Source organism: Phaethon lepturus, unplaced genomic scaffold (genome assembly GCF_000687285.1).
Source record: "Phaethon lepturus isolate BGI_N335 unplaced genomic scaffold, ASM68728v1 scaffold18636, whole genome shotgun sequence".
NCBI classification, from domain to species: Eukaryota; Metazoa; Chordata; class Aves; order Phaethontiformes; family Phaethontidae; genus Phaethon; species Phaethon lepturus.
Window position 1 is genome coordinate 5,403 of NW_010547105.1, and position 12,788 is coordinate 18,190.

Below are 12,788 nucleotides of genomic sequence, written 5' to 3' on the forward strand. Positions count from 1 at the left end.
TCTTTGCAAATGCTGTTGTTTGCTGGTGCATTTAAGCACTACAAGCTGCTCTAATTTCAGGGTCAGAGCCCCATAGTCAGCCTGCGGGTTTTAAGCTTAATAATCCCACGAGGAACTAGCTCCCCTCAACTGACAGATACATCGCGTCTCTTCCTTGTCTGGCAATATAGCGCATTCAGTTTTCTTTCTCCTCTGGAATATGCAAATCAGAAGATGCGTGGGTAAAACAAGTACCAACATCCTAAAGTCAAACAGGTCTCTTCGTTTCACTGAACTAACAGGAGATAGGTCTAACAGTAGTTGTAGAGAGGATTGCTAAAAAGTGATTTAGGAGAAGGACCTTACCTCGAGCTTGCATGCTTGAAGTTGATCTCTCCTCGTACTGAGAGGCCTTCCCAGAAGTTGAGATGAAAGCAAAGGATCCCGCTGCCTTTCGTAAGGGCAAATGCTTTTTGGAAAGGAATCCAGAAAACCCTCCATGGTATTGACAAATGGGAGGCAGGGGTTTATCTCCTTGGAGAAGTAGACCTGCAAGAAATGTCATCAGCTCTGATGTATTCTTAGTATGATAAAGATCTTAACTATCTTTAGATCAGCCTTGCTGATACGTTTGTCATTCTCCAGTACTGTCTTGTTTCTCCTTTCTACCTCCTATGTTGCTAGGGTTTCTGGAGGCCTCCTTCATGTATGGTTCACTGTTGGGGATCTAATTCCCAGGTCACACGTTTTGTTTTGTTTAAGCTCGTGGCTTCTTTCTGAGTTACTGTTGTAGTGCTGAGTGTAACCTTTTGCAGATGGTCAGTTACAAGAGCAGCCATGACTTTAAGGGCCAAGAGGCTTGCTAATTTATTGTTCATCTTTGCAGCACTCTACGCTCATGCTGCTCTCTTAATCTCTTAGGCGCGGCTACCTGTGCAAAACAAAACAGACGTTTTTGTTGAGAGTGTGGTGCTGACCATGGCAGCCAAGCCAGATGCTGGATGTGTTATCTCAAGCCATCTGGCATACCTTGCTTCCACTGTCCAGGAAGATCGATGCTTGCCAGGTGCCTACAGCCGAGTCCATCCTGATGCATCCTCAGCAAGAAATTGGTGGTTATTCTTGTAGCCATTATTTCCTTGTGTTGCAGCATGAATTGAAATGAAGCAAAACCTTGTGTTTGGTATCTGCAAGTGTTCTCTGTTCTTGACAGTTCTAGGTTTTGAGAAGAGTTTCTAATGGAAGTCACCCGTTTCTTTTAAAAACATATTAGGATTGCGGAAGAAGAATCAGCTGTTGTCTGCCCTGTTATTGATGTTATTGACTGGAACACATTTGAGTACTTGGGAAATTCTGGTGAGCCACAGATTGGAGGATTTGACTGGAGGCTGGTCTTCACTTGGCATAGTACCCCTGAAAGAGAACAAAAACGGAGGAAATCCAAGACCGACGTGATCAGGTTAATTTTTACGCATCTTATGAAACTGTGAATGTTACAAGTGTTTTTGATTTCACTTGGAAATGCCAGGTGCTGAAAAATATTTGTGACATGAGCATGTTACTAAAAACTATATATTTTGTTTAGTTCCTCTTTTTTTCCAAATTAGCTCCTGCTTGCCATGCTTCTGGAAAAATATTGCTCTAAAAGCTGAAATTCACGTGTAATCTTGCATATGAAATCCTTATTGCACAAGTAGTCTCTTGACTCCTGCAGGCAAACTCCCACAGATGCTTATCAGCACACGGACAGGTTGGATTAACTAACAGGATTAACTAATACTGAAGGATGTCCTCTGTGCAAAGCAGAGATCTGCGTTGTAAAAAATGTGTCATGGTCAACAGTGAAAACAGGGGAAAAAGTCTTCAACCAGTAAGAAGGCAAAAGTAGTTTTGAAGACTTTATCTGTGCTGTAGTGATAGTGGTGGTTCCTTGCACTGTTTCCAGAGATGAACCAATTTGCCAGTCCTTTATTGGGATGAAATGATGCAGCGCTGCCCACCATAGTTTTTATGAAAGGTTAACTCACAGAAGCTCATGTGGATGTCTTCCTTGTGGGTTTTAGTTTTTGTTTTATTTTAAGAAGAGTTGCAGTCAGTCGGTATTATTCGTCACTCCACGCTGTATTTTTAGGAGCGGTAAGGTAAGAGTACAAACAATGCATCTGGAAAATGGACACTGTAGACAAAATCATGATAGTTCAGGGTCTGCTATGTTCAACTTGGAAATTGCTGTATTTCAACAGTGTGTTGTAAGAAATGAATCTGCTGTTTGGCATTTTTAACAACATGATTCTGTTTCTCCTTGCTTTTATTTGTTATCTGTTACGGACTACAATGAATACAGAATCATTAATTTTTCTCAGTCTTTTCTAGATCGCTGTGTCATGATAACCCAGTACTTCACAAATATTAATGAACTTATCCTCAACTGAGAGAATTTTTTTTTTTTTTTAAATGGGAAAAGTGAGGCGGTAATTTAGTCCTTCTCAGCATATATTAGTCCACATCCTCCTTAAAAAAAGTTTCAAAATAGAATAAATGGTTTTAAAACCTTCAGTTTAAATGTGATGCTTTTCTCCTCCGTGACAAGAATAATTGTCTTTGGCATGCCAAGGGGAAAATGATGAGGGATGAAGCTTCGCAGTAGCCCGAGGACTGTGAGCTCGGCAAGTGCCTTGGAGAAAGCCGCAGTGCGGAGGGTGGTGTCACCGACAGCCCTGTTTGGAAAGACGAGATCTGGGGTGAGACAGAAGAGCTTGACTAGTTATGGACTTTGGTTTTGTTCCTTCTGTCTCAACTCATCTCATTCCATTCTTTGCAACAACATATGACAGTGTAAGACAGTGTTGCTTCAAAAAGATGGCTGGTAAAATTAGTTTTGACAGATCAGAGTAACTGATCACTGCATTTGTTAATATTTGCCTCAACAGCAATTTAGTAAAATTCATAAAGTGTCAGCTGAATTAAGTTCCAACCAGCATTATATGCTTGGCGCTTTAAAAAGGGTCATTTTCTAAGGCTGTAAACAATTAGGAACAATATTGAACAAATACAAGTTTATGTATACGTGCACACACTGCTCTACTGAAAGCACATCCTTCAAGTGTGCTGTCGCTCTGGGCCTTACGGTCTTCAGTGAGGGTTCAGTCTTGACCCCTGATTTTTTTTTTCCCAAACTTTGTAAACAAATACAGATAGGCAAATCTTGGAAAGAAAAAAAAAAAAATCTCTTTAGGGGCTATATTTACTTAATTCTGATGAATTGATGTCTGAGAGTTTTTTCCACTTGATGTTAATGGGATCAGGAATGTTGTTATTAATTACTAATTACTAAAGTGCAAATATTTGTTCACTTATTGCTTAAGTAAAACGTATAAGGCTACTGTACTTAGAATTTCGGAGATGACTAATAATATTTGCCACAATAAAGCTTATGTTCTGCTATGTGATGGTAAGAGACTAGCCATTTATTGTTGCTCACAAAGATACTGCGATTGCAAAAATTTATATTAACACAATATTTATCTTCTCTGATTTCATTGTTATTTTTATTTTAATACAATCTGGAGCTTGTTTTGGATACAATTTTTTACTCTACAATTAAATTTAAATAGCCTGATGATAACCGATCAATGGCTGACTGTTACCTTGTATCCAGAAAAGACTGAGAAAATGGAGAATAAAAATATACCGTATTTATTATCCATTGCATTGATTTGTTAATTTATATTTCTTTTGCTTTTTATTCAGTTCAGAGTCACTGTTCTCTTTTATAGGTCTCCGACCATGGCAGGTGGATTGTTTTCTGTGAGCAAGAAGTATTTTGATTATCTTGGTTCATATGACACTGGAATGGAAGTCTGGGGAGGAGAAAACCTTGAATTCTCATTTAGGGTAAGTGGCTCAGTGGAAAGGTTTTTTTCCTAAGAATAAAAACAAGTTTCTGCTTCTTCACGCCCTTTTACTTAGAGATAGCTGTAACGTAAGCAAGTGTTAAGAAGAGAAAACTTTGGGAGGTGATTATATGAATCTCTTTTCCTTGTTCTCACACTTGGTTATAGCTGTATCTTCCTTCCAAATAGGCATTTAAAAACATTTTTAAAAAACTTCTCTTTGTTTTGAATGCCAGTATAAAATGCAAGTAGTGGTGTGATATTAGTGCTGAAGTTTACATTCTGTGGCTTGAAGAGGATCGTTGGAAAGAAACAATTCTCTAATTTGACTCAGAGCTCTCACTGCAGTTGATGGAGTGAGCAGGAGGCAGCTGATGGCGGTTAGCAGTGGGGCAGGACAAGCAGCCCCTGCACTTCTGTAAGGCTTTATTCTGTTTCACTTCAGGAAAAGTTTCTATAAAGGTTCTCATAGAACCTTTGGGTTGGAAGGGACCTTTAAAGGTCATCTAGGCCAACCCCCTTGCAGTGAGTAGGGACATACTCAACTAGACCAGGTTGCTCAGAGCCCTGTCCAGCCTGACCTTGAATGTTTCCAGGGATGAGGCAGCTACCACCTCTCTGGGCAACCTGGGCCAGTGTTTCGCCACCCTCATTGTGAGACATGTCTTCCTGCTATCTACTGTAAATCTGCCCTCTCTTAGTTTAAAACCATCACCGCTTGTTCTATTGCAACAAGCCCCACTAAAAAGTCTGTCCCCACCTTTCTTAGAAGCCCCCTTTAAGTACTGGAAGGCTGCAATAAGGTCTCCCCGGAGCCTTCTCTTCTCCAGGCTGAACAACCTCAACTCTCTCAGCCTGTCCTCAGAGGAGAGGTGTTCCATCCCTTTGATTGTTTCTGTGGCCCTCCTCTGGACCTTCTCCAACAGGTCCATGTCCTTCCTGTGCTGAGGGCTCCAGAGCTGGATGCAGGACTCCAGGTGGGGTCTTACCAGAGCGGAGTAGAGGGACAGAATCACCTCCCTCGACCTGCTGGCCACGCTGCTTTGAATGCAGCCCAGAACATGGTTGGCCTTCTGGGCTGCGAGTGCACATTGCCGGCTCCTGTACAGCTTTTTATCCACCATTTCCCTAAGTCCTTTTCCGCACGGCTGCTCTCAATCCCTTCATCCCCCAGTCTGTACTGATACCAGGGGTTGCCCTGACCCAGGTGCAGGACCCCGCACTTGGCCTTGTTGAACCATACGAGGTTCACACGGGCCCATTCCTCGAACTTGTCCAGGTCCCTCTGGATGACATCCCATCCCTCAGGCATGTCAACCACACCACTCAGCTTGGTGTCATCTGCAAGCTCGCTGAGGGTGCACTTGATCCTACTATGTCATTGATGAAGATATTAAAAAGCACCAGTCCTAACATGGACCCGTGAGGGACACCACTTGTCACCAATCTCCATCTAGACATTGAGACGTTGGCCACTACTCTCTGGGTGTGACCATCCAACCAGTTCCTCATCCAGTTCCAACAGTCCACCCATCAAATCCATCTCTCTCCAATTTAGAGAGCGGAATGTTGTGGGGGACTGTGTCAAAGGCCTTAAGTCAAAAGTCAAAATCAAAAGTCCAGACAGATGACATGGGTAGCTCTTTCCTTCTACACTGATGCAGTCACTCCATCACAGAAGGCCACTAGGTTGGTCAGGCAGGACTTGCCCTCGCTGAAGCCATGCTGGCTGTCTCCAATCACCTCCCTGTCCTCTATGTGCCTTAGCACAGCTTCTAGGAGGTTCTGTTCCAGGATCTTCCCTGGTACAGAGGTGAGGCTGATGGGTTGGTAGTTCCCAGGGTCCTCCTTGCTACCTTTTTTAAAAATGGGTGCAATGTTTCCCTTTTTCCAGTCTCCAGGGATTTCACCTGACTGCCATGACTTTTCAAATATCACGGAGAATGGCTTGGCAACTACATCAGCCAATTCTCTCAGAACTCTGGGATGCACCTCATCAGGTCCCATAGACTTGTGCATGTTATAGAAGGTGGTGGGGAAGATGTCCAGGAGCTGTAGAGCTGTGCCCCACCGGAGGGTGGACCAGTGCTTAGGTGTGAGGCAGATAGATAGCTAGAATGAAGAAGATTTATGGCAGAGGAAGAGAGAGGAGGTACAAGACTGTCCAGACTGACAAGTAAAACAGTCTTTTCCTCCTCAACTCTGCTGTTACCTGTGCTGCTACTGATTCTCACTGAGAGCTGGTTGCCTATGGTTTGCCCCTGTATCACGCTTAGCTTGCTGAAGTAATCCAGTGGTGGTGTAGGAGGGCAGTTTTTGTCTTGCAGGGACTTTACAACTTAGTATCCTGGATTTAACTTGTTTTTTCTGCTCGTCATCAGTTATGTTGTATGGTCATATTTGTATTTCTGTGTGTCACTGGATTGTGGGACAGGAGAGTTGGTGGTTTAGTTTTGTTTTTTTACTAGGTGACAGCAGATTTTGGGGATAAATAGTTTTTTAATGTTACAAAACTACTTTCTTGGGAAAGGAGGCCTCCTTTCTCAAGGCTGCACCCAGGAGCGGACTGTCTCACTTGATGTCTGCCTGTTAACCAGAGAAGGATGGAGTCTTCCTGGCTGCTGTTCCTGTCTCCTGCTGCCTGTAGCGTAGAAATCCTAGCAAAGAGGGCACAAAAATAAGGAGAGAAAAGAATTAGGGGAGGATAATAACCACAGACCTAGAGTTGACATGGTTTCTCTCTGGAGGGAGATTTCTCAGATGGAATCACTGTTTGATCTGAATTTGTGGCCACCTCCTTCCTCACATAAAGAAAAGTTTCTGGCATGTAAGTCCAAACACACAACCTACTTATCTTGGTCAGTACATTCAGCGGGCCTCCGTCTGAAGCTCAAAGCAGCTTACCCACGTCCATCAGCTCTGTGAGCTTCTGAAGCAGGAGGCTCCCAGTTGTCTCCAGTTCTGGTGTAGCCTGTGTTGATGTGTATGTTGCAGTGGGGTCCCCTCTTTCCACTGGGAGGGATTTCTTTTCCGTGGGATAATTGCTCAGCCACAGGGTCAGGAGCTATAAAATAGCTCTTGATGAAATTGTTTTTATGGCTTCTTTTGAGAGGCTGCTCAGAGAGCCAGAAGTAGCAATAGATTTGGTTTGTACTTGGGGACCCAAAGAAATGATCGTGCTCATCATCAGACAAAGTAGGTTAAGCTGGAAAGCAGCCTGGTGGTGGATGCCATCCCCAGCTAACCCTGGCAAGGGAGAATTGTTTTTCTTGCTTACTGAGGGATTGGAAGGGGTGATGCCAATGAGGGAGTCATGCATTTTTGGGTACAGGTGCTTGCTGACTTGGGGCTTGCTGTGTTTCTTACTTTCTCAGCTATGACACTATTGCAGCAGACGAATAAGCAGAGACAGGAGACAGTTTAGCAGCAAGCTACATTGGAGAGCATGACCCCATGTCCCACAGACGCAGTGTAACGGTAGTAAGCTTGTTGGATATGTGCGTCTCCTGAGCAAGACTGGCTCCTGCAGGCGCTTGTTTGTGTCTGCTAGTGCACGTGCAGCCAGACCAGCACCTGTGGGGTGGAGCGGACGCTGCTTTTGAAAGTAGTATTATACGCTCTGCCTCTTAGCAGAAATTCGCAACTCCCCCAAAGCTTGGAAACAACAGCCGCAGTTAACAGAACTGGGCATTACAGGTTCTACATCACGTTCTTGAAGTGTCTCAGTCTTCTCTGACCCTGGCTGCCACAGATTTGGTGGCACCAAAATGGTTGTCCCTGACCAGTAGGAGCTAGGGGTAGCACTGCCCCGGATAGCAGTGGTTTTCTCCTCTGAGGTGGACTGTGGGATTCCACAGCTTTCTACAAGGAGCTGTAGAAGGACAGCCCTCCCTGCATGCAGGTCTTGGCTTCTGTGGTGCCCTCGTGGGCAGGAGGAAGGGTCGGAGGCTGCCTAGCACACAGGAGAAGCGCAGAAGGAGCAGCAGCAGCGTCCCCGGGAGCCAGCCCGCTGGGGGCTGTGCACGAGCACGCTGCCGTGCCCCACAGGGGCACCCATGGGTGTCCCAGCCCGGGCTCGGGCAGGGCTCCACAGCGGTGTGTCATGCGCCGGGCCAAGAGCGGGGACGTGGCTCGGGCGGGGTGGGCAGAGAGGTGCTTAAATGAGAACGCGGAGAGGCTGGTGGAAGTGGGGTCCCTGCGGGCTGCAGGTGGATCGAGCAGCTCTCTTCTGGGAGGCCAGCAGTTTTGCCGGACGGGCTGTGCAATGGCCAGCAAATATGCCTGGGTGTGTTCGTTTTACTGGTGCAGATTGCCAGTAGGATCTAGGCGTTTGGATCCGGACTGTGCACAACATGCTTTCCGCTGTTTGACTTCAAGCCCTTCTCCTTGCGCTTCCTGCAGTGAGGGTGTTTGTGGAAGAGAGCAGAGCGCTATGATGTTGCTTAGCCGTGTTCTTCCGGCTGCCCACGGTGCTGAAGAAGGTCAAGAGAGATAAATCAATGTTAATTCTGTTGCCTCCGTGCTTTCTAGACATGCCAGACTGAAAATTAGGAGCAGGGATACTCAAAAACACTGTAAATTAATACATCGCTCTTCTTTTCTCTGAAAACAACCACCCTCTCGTGGAGACATGGAAGGGCTTGTCCTCAAGCCTACTCTTTCTCGTACTCTGATTATTCTAAACTGAAGAAATTCTCTGTGGCTTTGAGAGGTGCAACAAGGACAAAGCTTCGGCTAAAAGCATGATGACTAAGAGATGGAGGCTGCGTGCTGAATGCAGGATCGAGTCAATATGCCTTGATTTCAAATTGTTTAATACTGTTTGGATGGATAAAATTTCACTTCACGGGCAGAATGGGCATTGAAACCCCTCTTTCTGAGGGATGCAGAACATGCCCTTTCGTCTTCCCCCTCCTGTACATGGAGCGAGGGGAAGCTGCTTGCAGCTTTTTTCCCCCCTCTCTGCGCTTGGTCCTGCTGGTGGCACTGCAATGTAGGTTTGGTTTTGGGGACTGTTGCTTGATGCACCTGCGGTCTGTCCTTCCACCCACCATCACGGCATCAGAGAAAATCACGCATGTGCACAAAGGCAAAATTATTTACTGCCAAGTCCTTTCTTCTGTTGGAAATTTCGTTGCCCAAGGGCCTGGATGATACGCCTCCGATCACCTGGGGTCTTCTCTTTTCTGATTTTTTTTTTTTTTGTATTGTTTCTTTCTGTCAGGATCTGGAAATGTGTCTTGCAGTGGGAGCAGCCGGGATGGGTTCGTGCAGCTGGGGAGGCCCCTCTGCCCACCCGGCTCCCAGCAGATCATGCATGAGCTCCGCACAGCGGGGCTCAGCCGCAAGCTGGCAAGCAAAATTGCAGCAGCGAGGGGCAGGAACAGAGTATTTTCCACAATTTGTCTTTGTTCAGGAGGCAGCATCCTTTTTTTTGTGTTCTTTTGTTTCTTCCAAATAGTCCTAAAATGTTAGAATGGAGGTGGTAGAGCTTATAGAGCTTTTCTTACTTAGTGTTCGTTGACCCAGCAATTAGGTCAGTTGTCCAAAGACCCCGGCAGGGGTGGGGACCCCAAGGCGAGATCTCTACTTTTACTGCAGCTTTTCATAATGCCTCCATCAGTCTCTGAGAAGAAAAGAAATAATATCGATAGGCTGCGTGCATCAAGATGAGGGTGAAAGTGAAAGTGAATGTCACCTTGTTTTCCTTTTGTGCTGAAGGAAGAAAGTACGCTTTTATAACGAGCTGCCAACTAACCAGGCCTGGTAAAGAAACGTATTTTCATGCACGTGAGTATGCAAAATGTACATGAAATGTAATGTGCTTCTCTGTTAACGGAAGTGTGAATAGTTTTAGGGGAGAACCTTCTCCAGAGTCACTTATTTAGCATTTAGTAGTCAACTAGTCTAGTGAATTTCTTGCTTTCTCTCTCTTTTCCTTGCTCTTCATTTGTACCTGATTTTATATAGAGGTCAAAACGTGTTTTCCATTCAAAAAATTAAACCTTTTGATGAACTGTTGAGCTGCAATATAGTTAATTTTTTTGTAATAGGAAGACAAGAAAAGTTTTGAACCCTTTTAATAAAGGAAGCAGAATTCAGTGAGCATTGCTTAGCAACCTACAGTTATTTTTTTAGAGAAATTCATAATTTTAATTACTGAAAAATCAGCTGTTGTGGAATTCTCTTTTTGGCAGCAATTAAACAGACTGACCATATCTCTGTTATACTTTAACTGAGACTCGCGGAAGAGTAGAATAATGTGTTTCCTTCTTAGCTGTACATTTTTCTTCAGTCCTCTTTACGGTCCTCTGTTTAAAACCAGACTGATCAGAACAGTAATCATCAATTAAAAAATGCTTACATGGAGTATAACAAATGTGGAAATTGTTAAACTTTAATAAATTTAATGGCGCTTAATACTTTCTGAAAACAAATCTCGTGTGATAAATTTCAACTTTAAAAAAATAATCTTGGATATAGAAATAATAATGTAAGAAAGCTATTGTTTGGAAATAAATCGCAAAAAGGGAGATCTTAAAGTGAAAGTGGATAGCTGGTTTCTTAGCAGCTTTCAAAATGGCAATAGTGTAACTTACATGCAAAAATACGCAAATTGTTTAAAGGATCAGTACAGAAATTTAGATTTCTTGTATAATTCCTTTAGTTATCTTTCTCTTCACATGACAAATATACTGCTTCCCCCAAAAGCAACAGAAAAGAATGATAGAATCATGGAATAGTTTGGGTTGGAAGGGACCTTTAAAGGCCATCTAGGCCACCCCCCCTGCAAGGAGCAGAGACATCTTCAACTAGATCAGGTTGCTCAGAGCCCCGTCCAGCCTGACCTTGGAGGTTTCCAGGGATGGGGCAACTACCACCTCTCTGGGCAACCTGTGCCAGTGCTTCACCACCCTCATTGCGAAAAATGTCTTCCTTCTGTCTAGTCTAAATCTACCCTTTTTCAGTTTAAAACCATTGCCCCTTGTCCTATTGCAACAGGCCCTACTTTCCAATTAAAAAGGTTAGTTATATTTTTATGATCAGGCAGCCATGCCTCTCTGCTGAGGTAGGAACACAACTTCTCATTCTCCAACGATATGACAAGCTTACCTGTTTTGTTAGGTCAGCTTTTCAGTAGAATATGGGCCAAGATTTCTGGTAAGAAATGAGTTATCAGTCATCAGTTTCTTTCTGAGGCAGCTATTTCTGTGGTTAATTTGGACAAGAACCATGCCTCTTTTTTTTCCTTTTTTTTTTTTTTTTTAAATAATGCCTGTATAACTTGAACTGTAGACCACAGTTAGACCTGCAGAAATATTGTGGCCCATTTCTTTTCATGCCTTCAGAGGAAGTGAAGCTAAGAAAAGGGTAATTGCACTCCAGATAAAACCTGAGATGGGGTTCTCTCCTTGTTACTGCCAGTGATTTGCTCTGAGTTCACAAGGATGTTATTTTATCCAGCCTATTTGTCAAATCAGACATAAAATTGTTTGTGTTGCTTATAGTATGCTGTGATATTATTGAAAACTTATTACCCTTACAAAGGCTTATGGGTACTGTATGCTTCTGCGTGCAAAGAGCCAAATTAGTGATGCACAACGTCAATTCTTTGTTCAGATATGGCAGTGCGGAGGAAGTCTTGAGATCCACCCATGCTCACATGTCGGTCACGTTTTCCCCAAACAAGCCCCGTACTCACGGTCCAAAGCTTTGGCAAACAGTGTGCGTGCAGCAGAAGTGTGGATGGATGAATATAAAGAACTTTATTACCACCGAAACCCACATGCTCGCCTGGTGAGTTCAAGTCCATTGTTCCTGGATTTTCAGTAGAACTTGTTTTCAGTGGAATAACTATTAATTTAGCTAATATTTAACACAAATTCCTTTTTATGTTTATTTCTTCTGAAACTTTTCCCAAACTTAGAATAAGTGTGTATATAGTTAATCTTTAATTCCTTGGAAAAAAATCAGGAATTCTGTAAGACTAGAAGGCCACTTTTTTGTCAATATAAAATTAATGAATTAATAAATAAAAGAATAATGTCATAGTAATAACCCAAGTAAGGAGGAGCTGTTTAGCCTGAAATGTATGCTGCTATGAAACAGTGTAGGATATGAAACAAGATTCATAAATAATATAGAATTACGTAAAACTTAATAAATTTCATGTGATTAAATAAAAATAAATTTGTTACAAAAATAAAGAGTTACAGAAGAGATACACTAATAATGAATGCTAATCGACAAGGTTCAATGGGCAGTAGACCTTCAAGTGAACACCACGGTAATGATCTTTAGCAAAATTACCTGTTTTGTTATCATTGTAAAATTTTGGGTTGATGTAAGACAAAACAGATTTTTCTGTTTGATTTAGTGCTGCACAACAGTTGATTAAAGACATATGTACAAAATCAACATTGCAAAAATGAAATTAATTAAAATCAGTCCTGGGAACTCAGATGAAAATGTTGCTAATCAAATGTTTGAAGTATCAGTTCTGTTTTTAAAAAAAAAAAAGTTGTTTATTTTCCATGAGGAAGGCAATACAAGATCATTTGTTTGCAGAATTTTTCAGGGGATAAATACTGTGAAAGTTGAGTAGGTCAGAACAGTGAAGCAGCGTGCAAATTCATAGCTTGGATAAATCATGAGGGGCCTGTAGGCTGGAAGACAGCAACACTGGAATATCCTCACGATGTCTCAAAACGATGTGCGTGAACCTCCGGCACAAAGTCCAAAATTCAGGCCTAAAGGAAATGACTCTTTCCTGTTGCTTGTTTCCGGAGGTGCTTGATCTCCCCAGACACTTCACTCCGCACGGGAAGTTTTCCACGTGCTGGCTTCCCGGTGTCGCGGGCGGGGAGGGCAGCCCTGCGGTGGGCTGCGGGGCGCCCACCCCGGCCGTGCTGGGCC

At 43.4% G+C, this 12,788-nt stretch overlaps 1 protein-coding gene across 1 annotated transcript in view; it reads left to right on the plus strand.

Moving 5' to 3' along the window:
• Positions 1 to 11,669, plus strand: part of LOC104622684 (polypeptide N-acetylgalactosaminyltransferase 12-like) — a gene marked incomplete at both ends in the record, with an annotated part of 14,797 nt that extends 3,128 nt beyond the window's left edge. Inside the window, 3 exons of the mRNA XM_010289543.1 lie at positions 1,253 to 1,438; positions 3,756 to 3,873; positions 11,493 to 11,669. Of these exons, the coding sequence (XP_010287845.1) occupies positions 1,253 to 1,438; positions 3,756 to 3,873; positions 11,493 to 11,669 (481 nt within the window). The remainder of the gene's footprint in view (positions 1 to 1,252; positions 1,439 to 3,755; positions 3,874 to 11,492) is intronic.
• Positions 11,670 to 12,788: the final 1,119 nt, after the last annotated feature.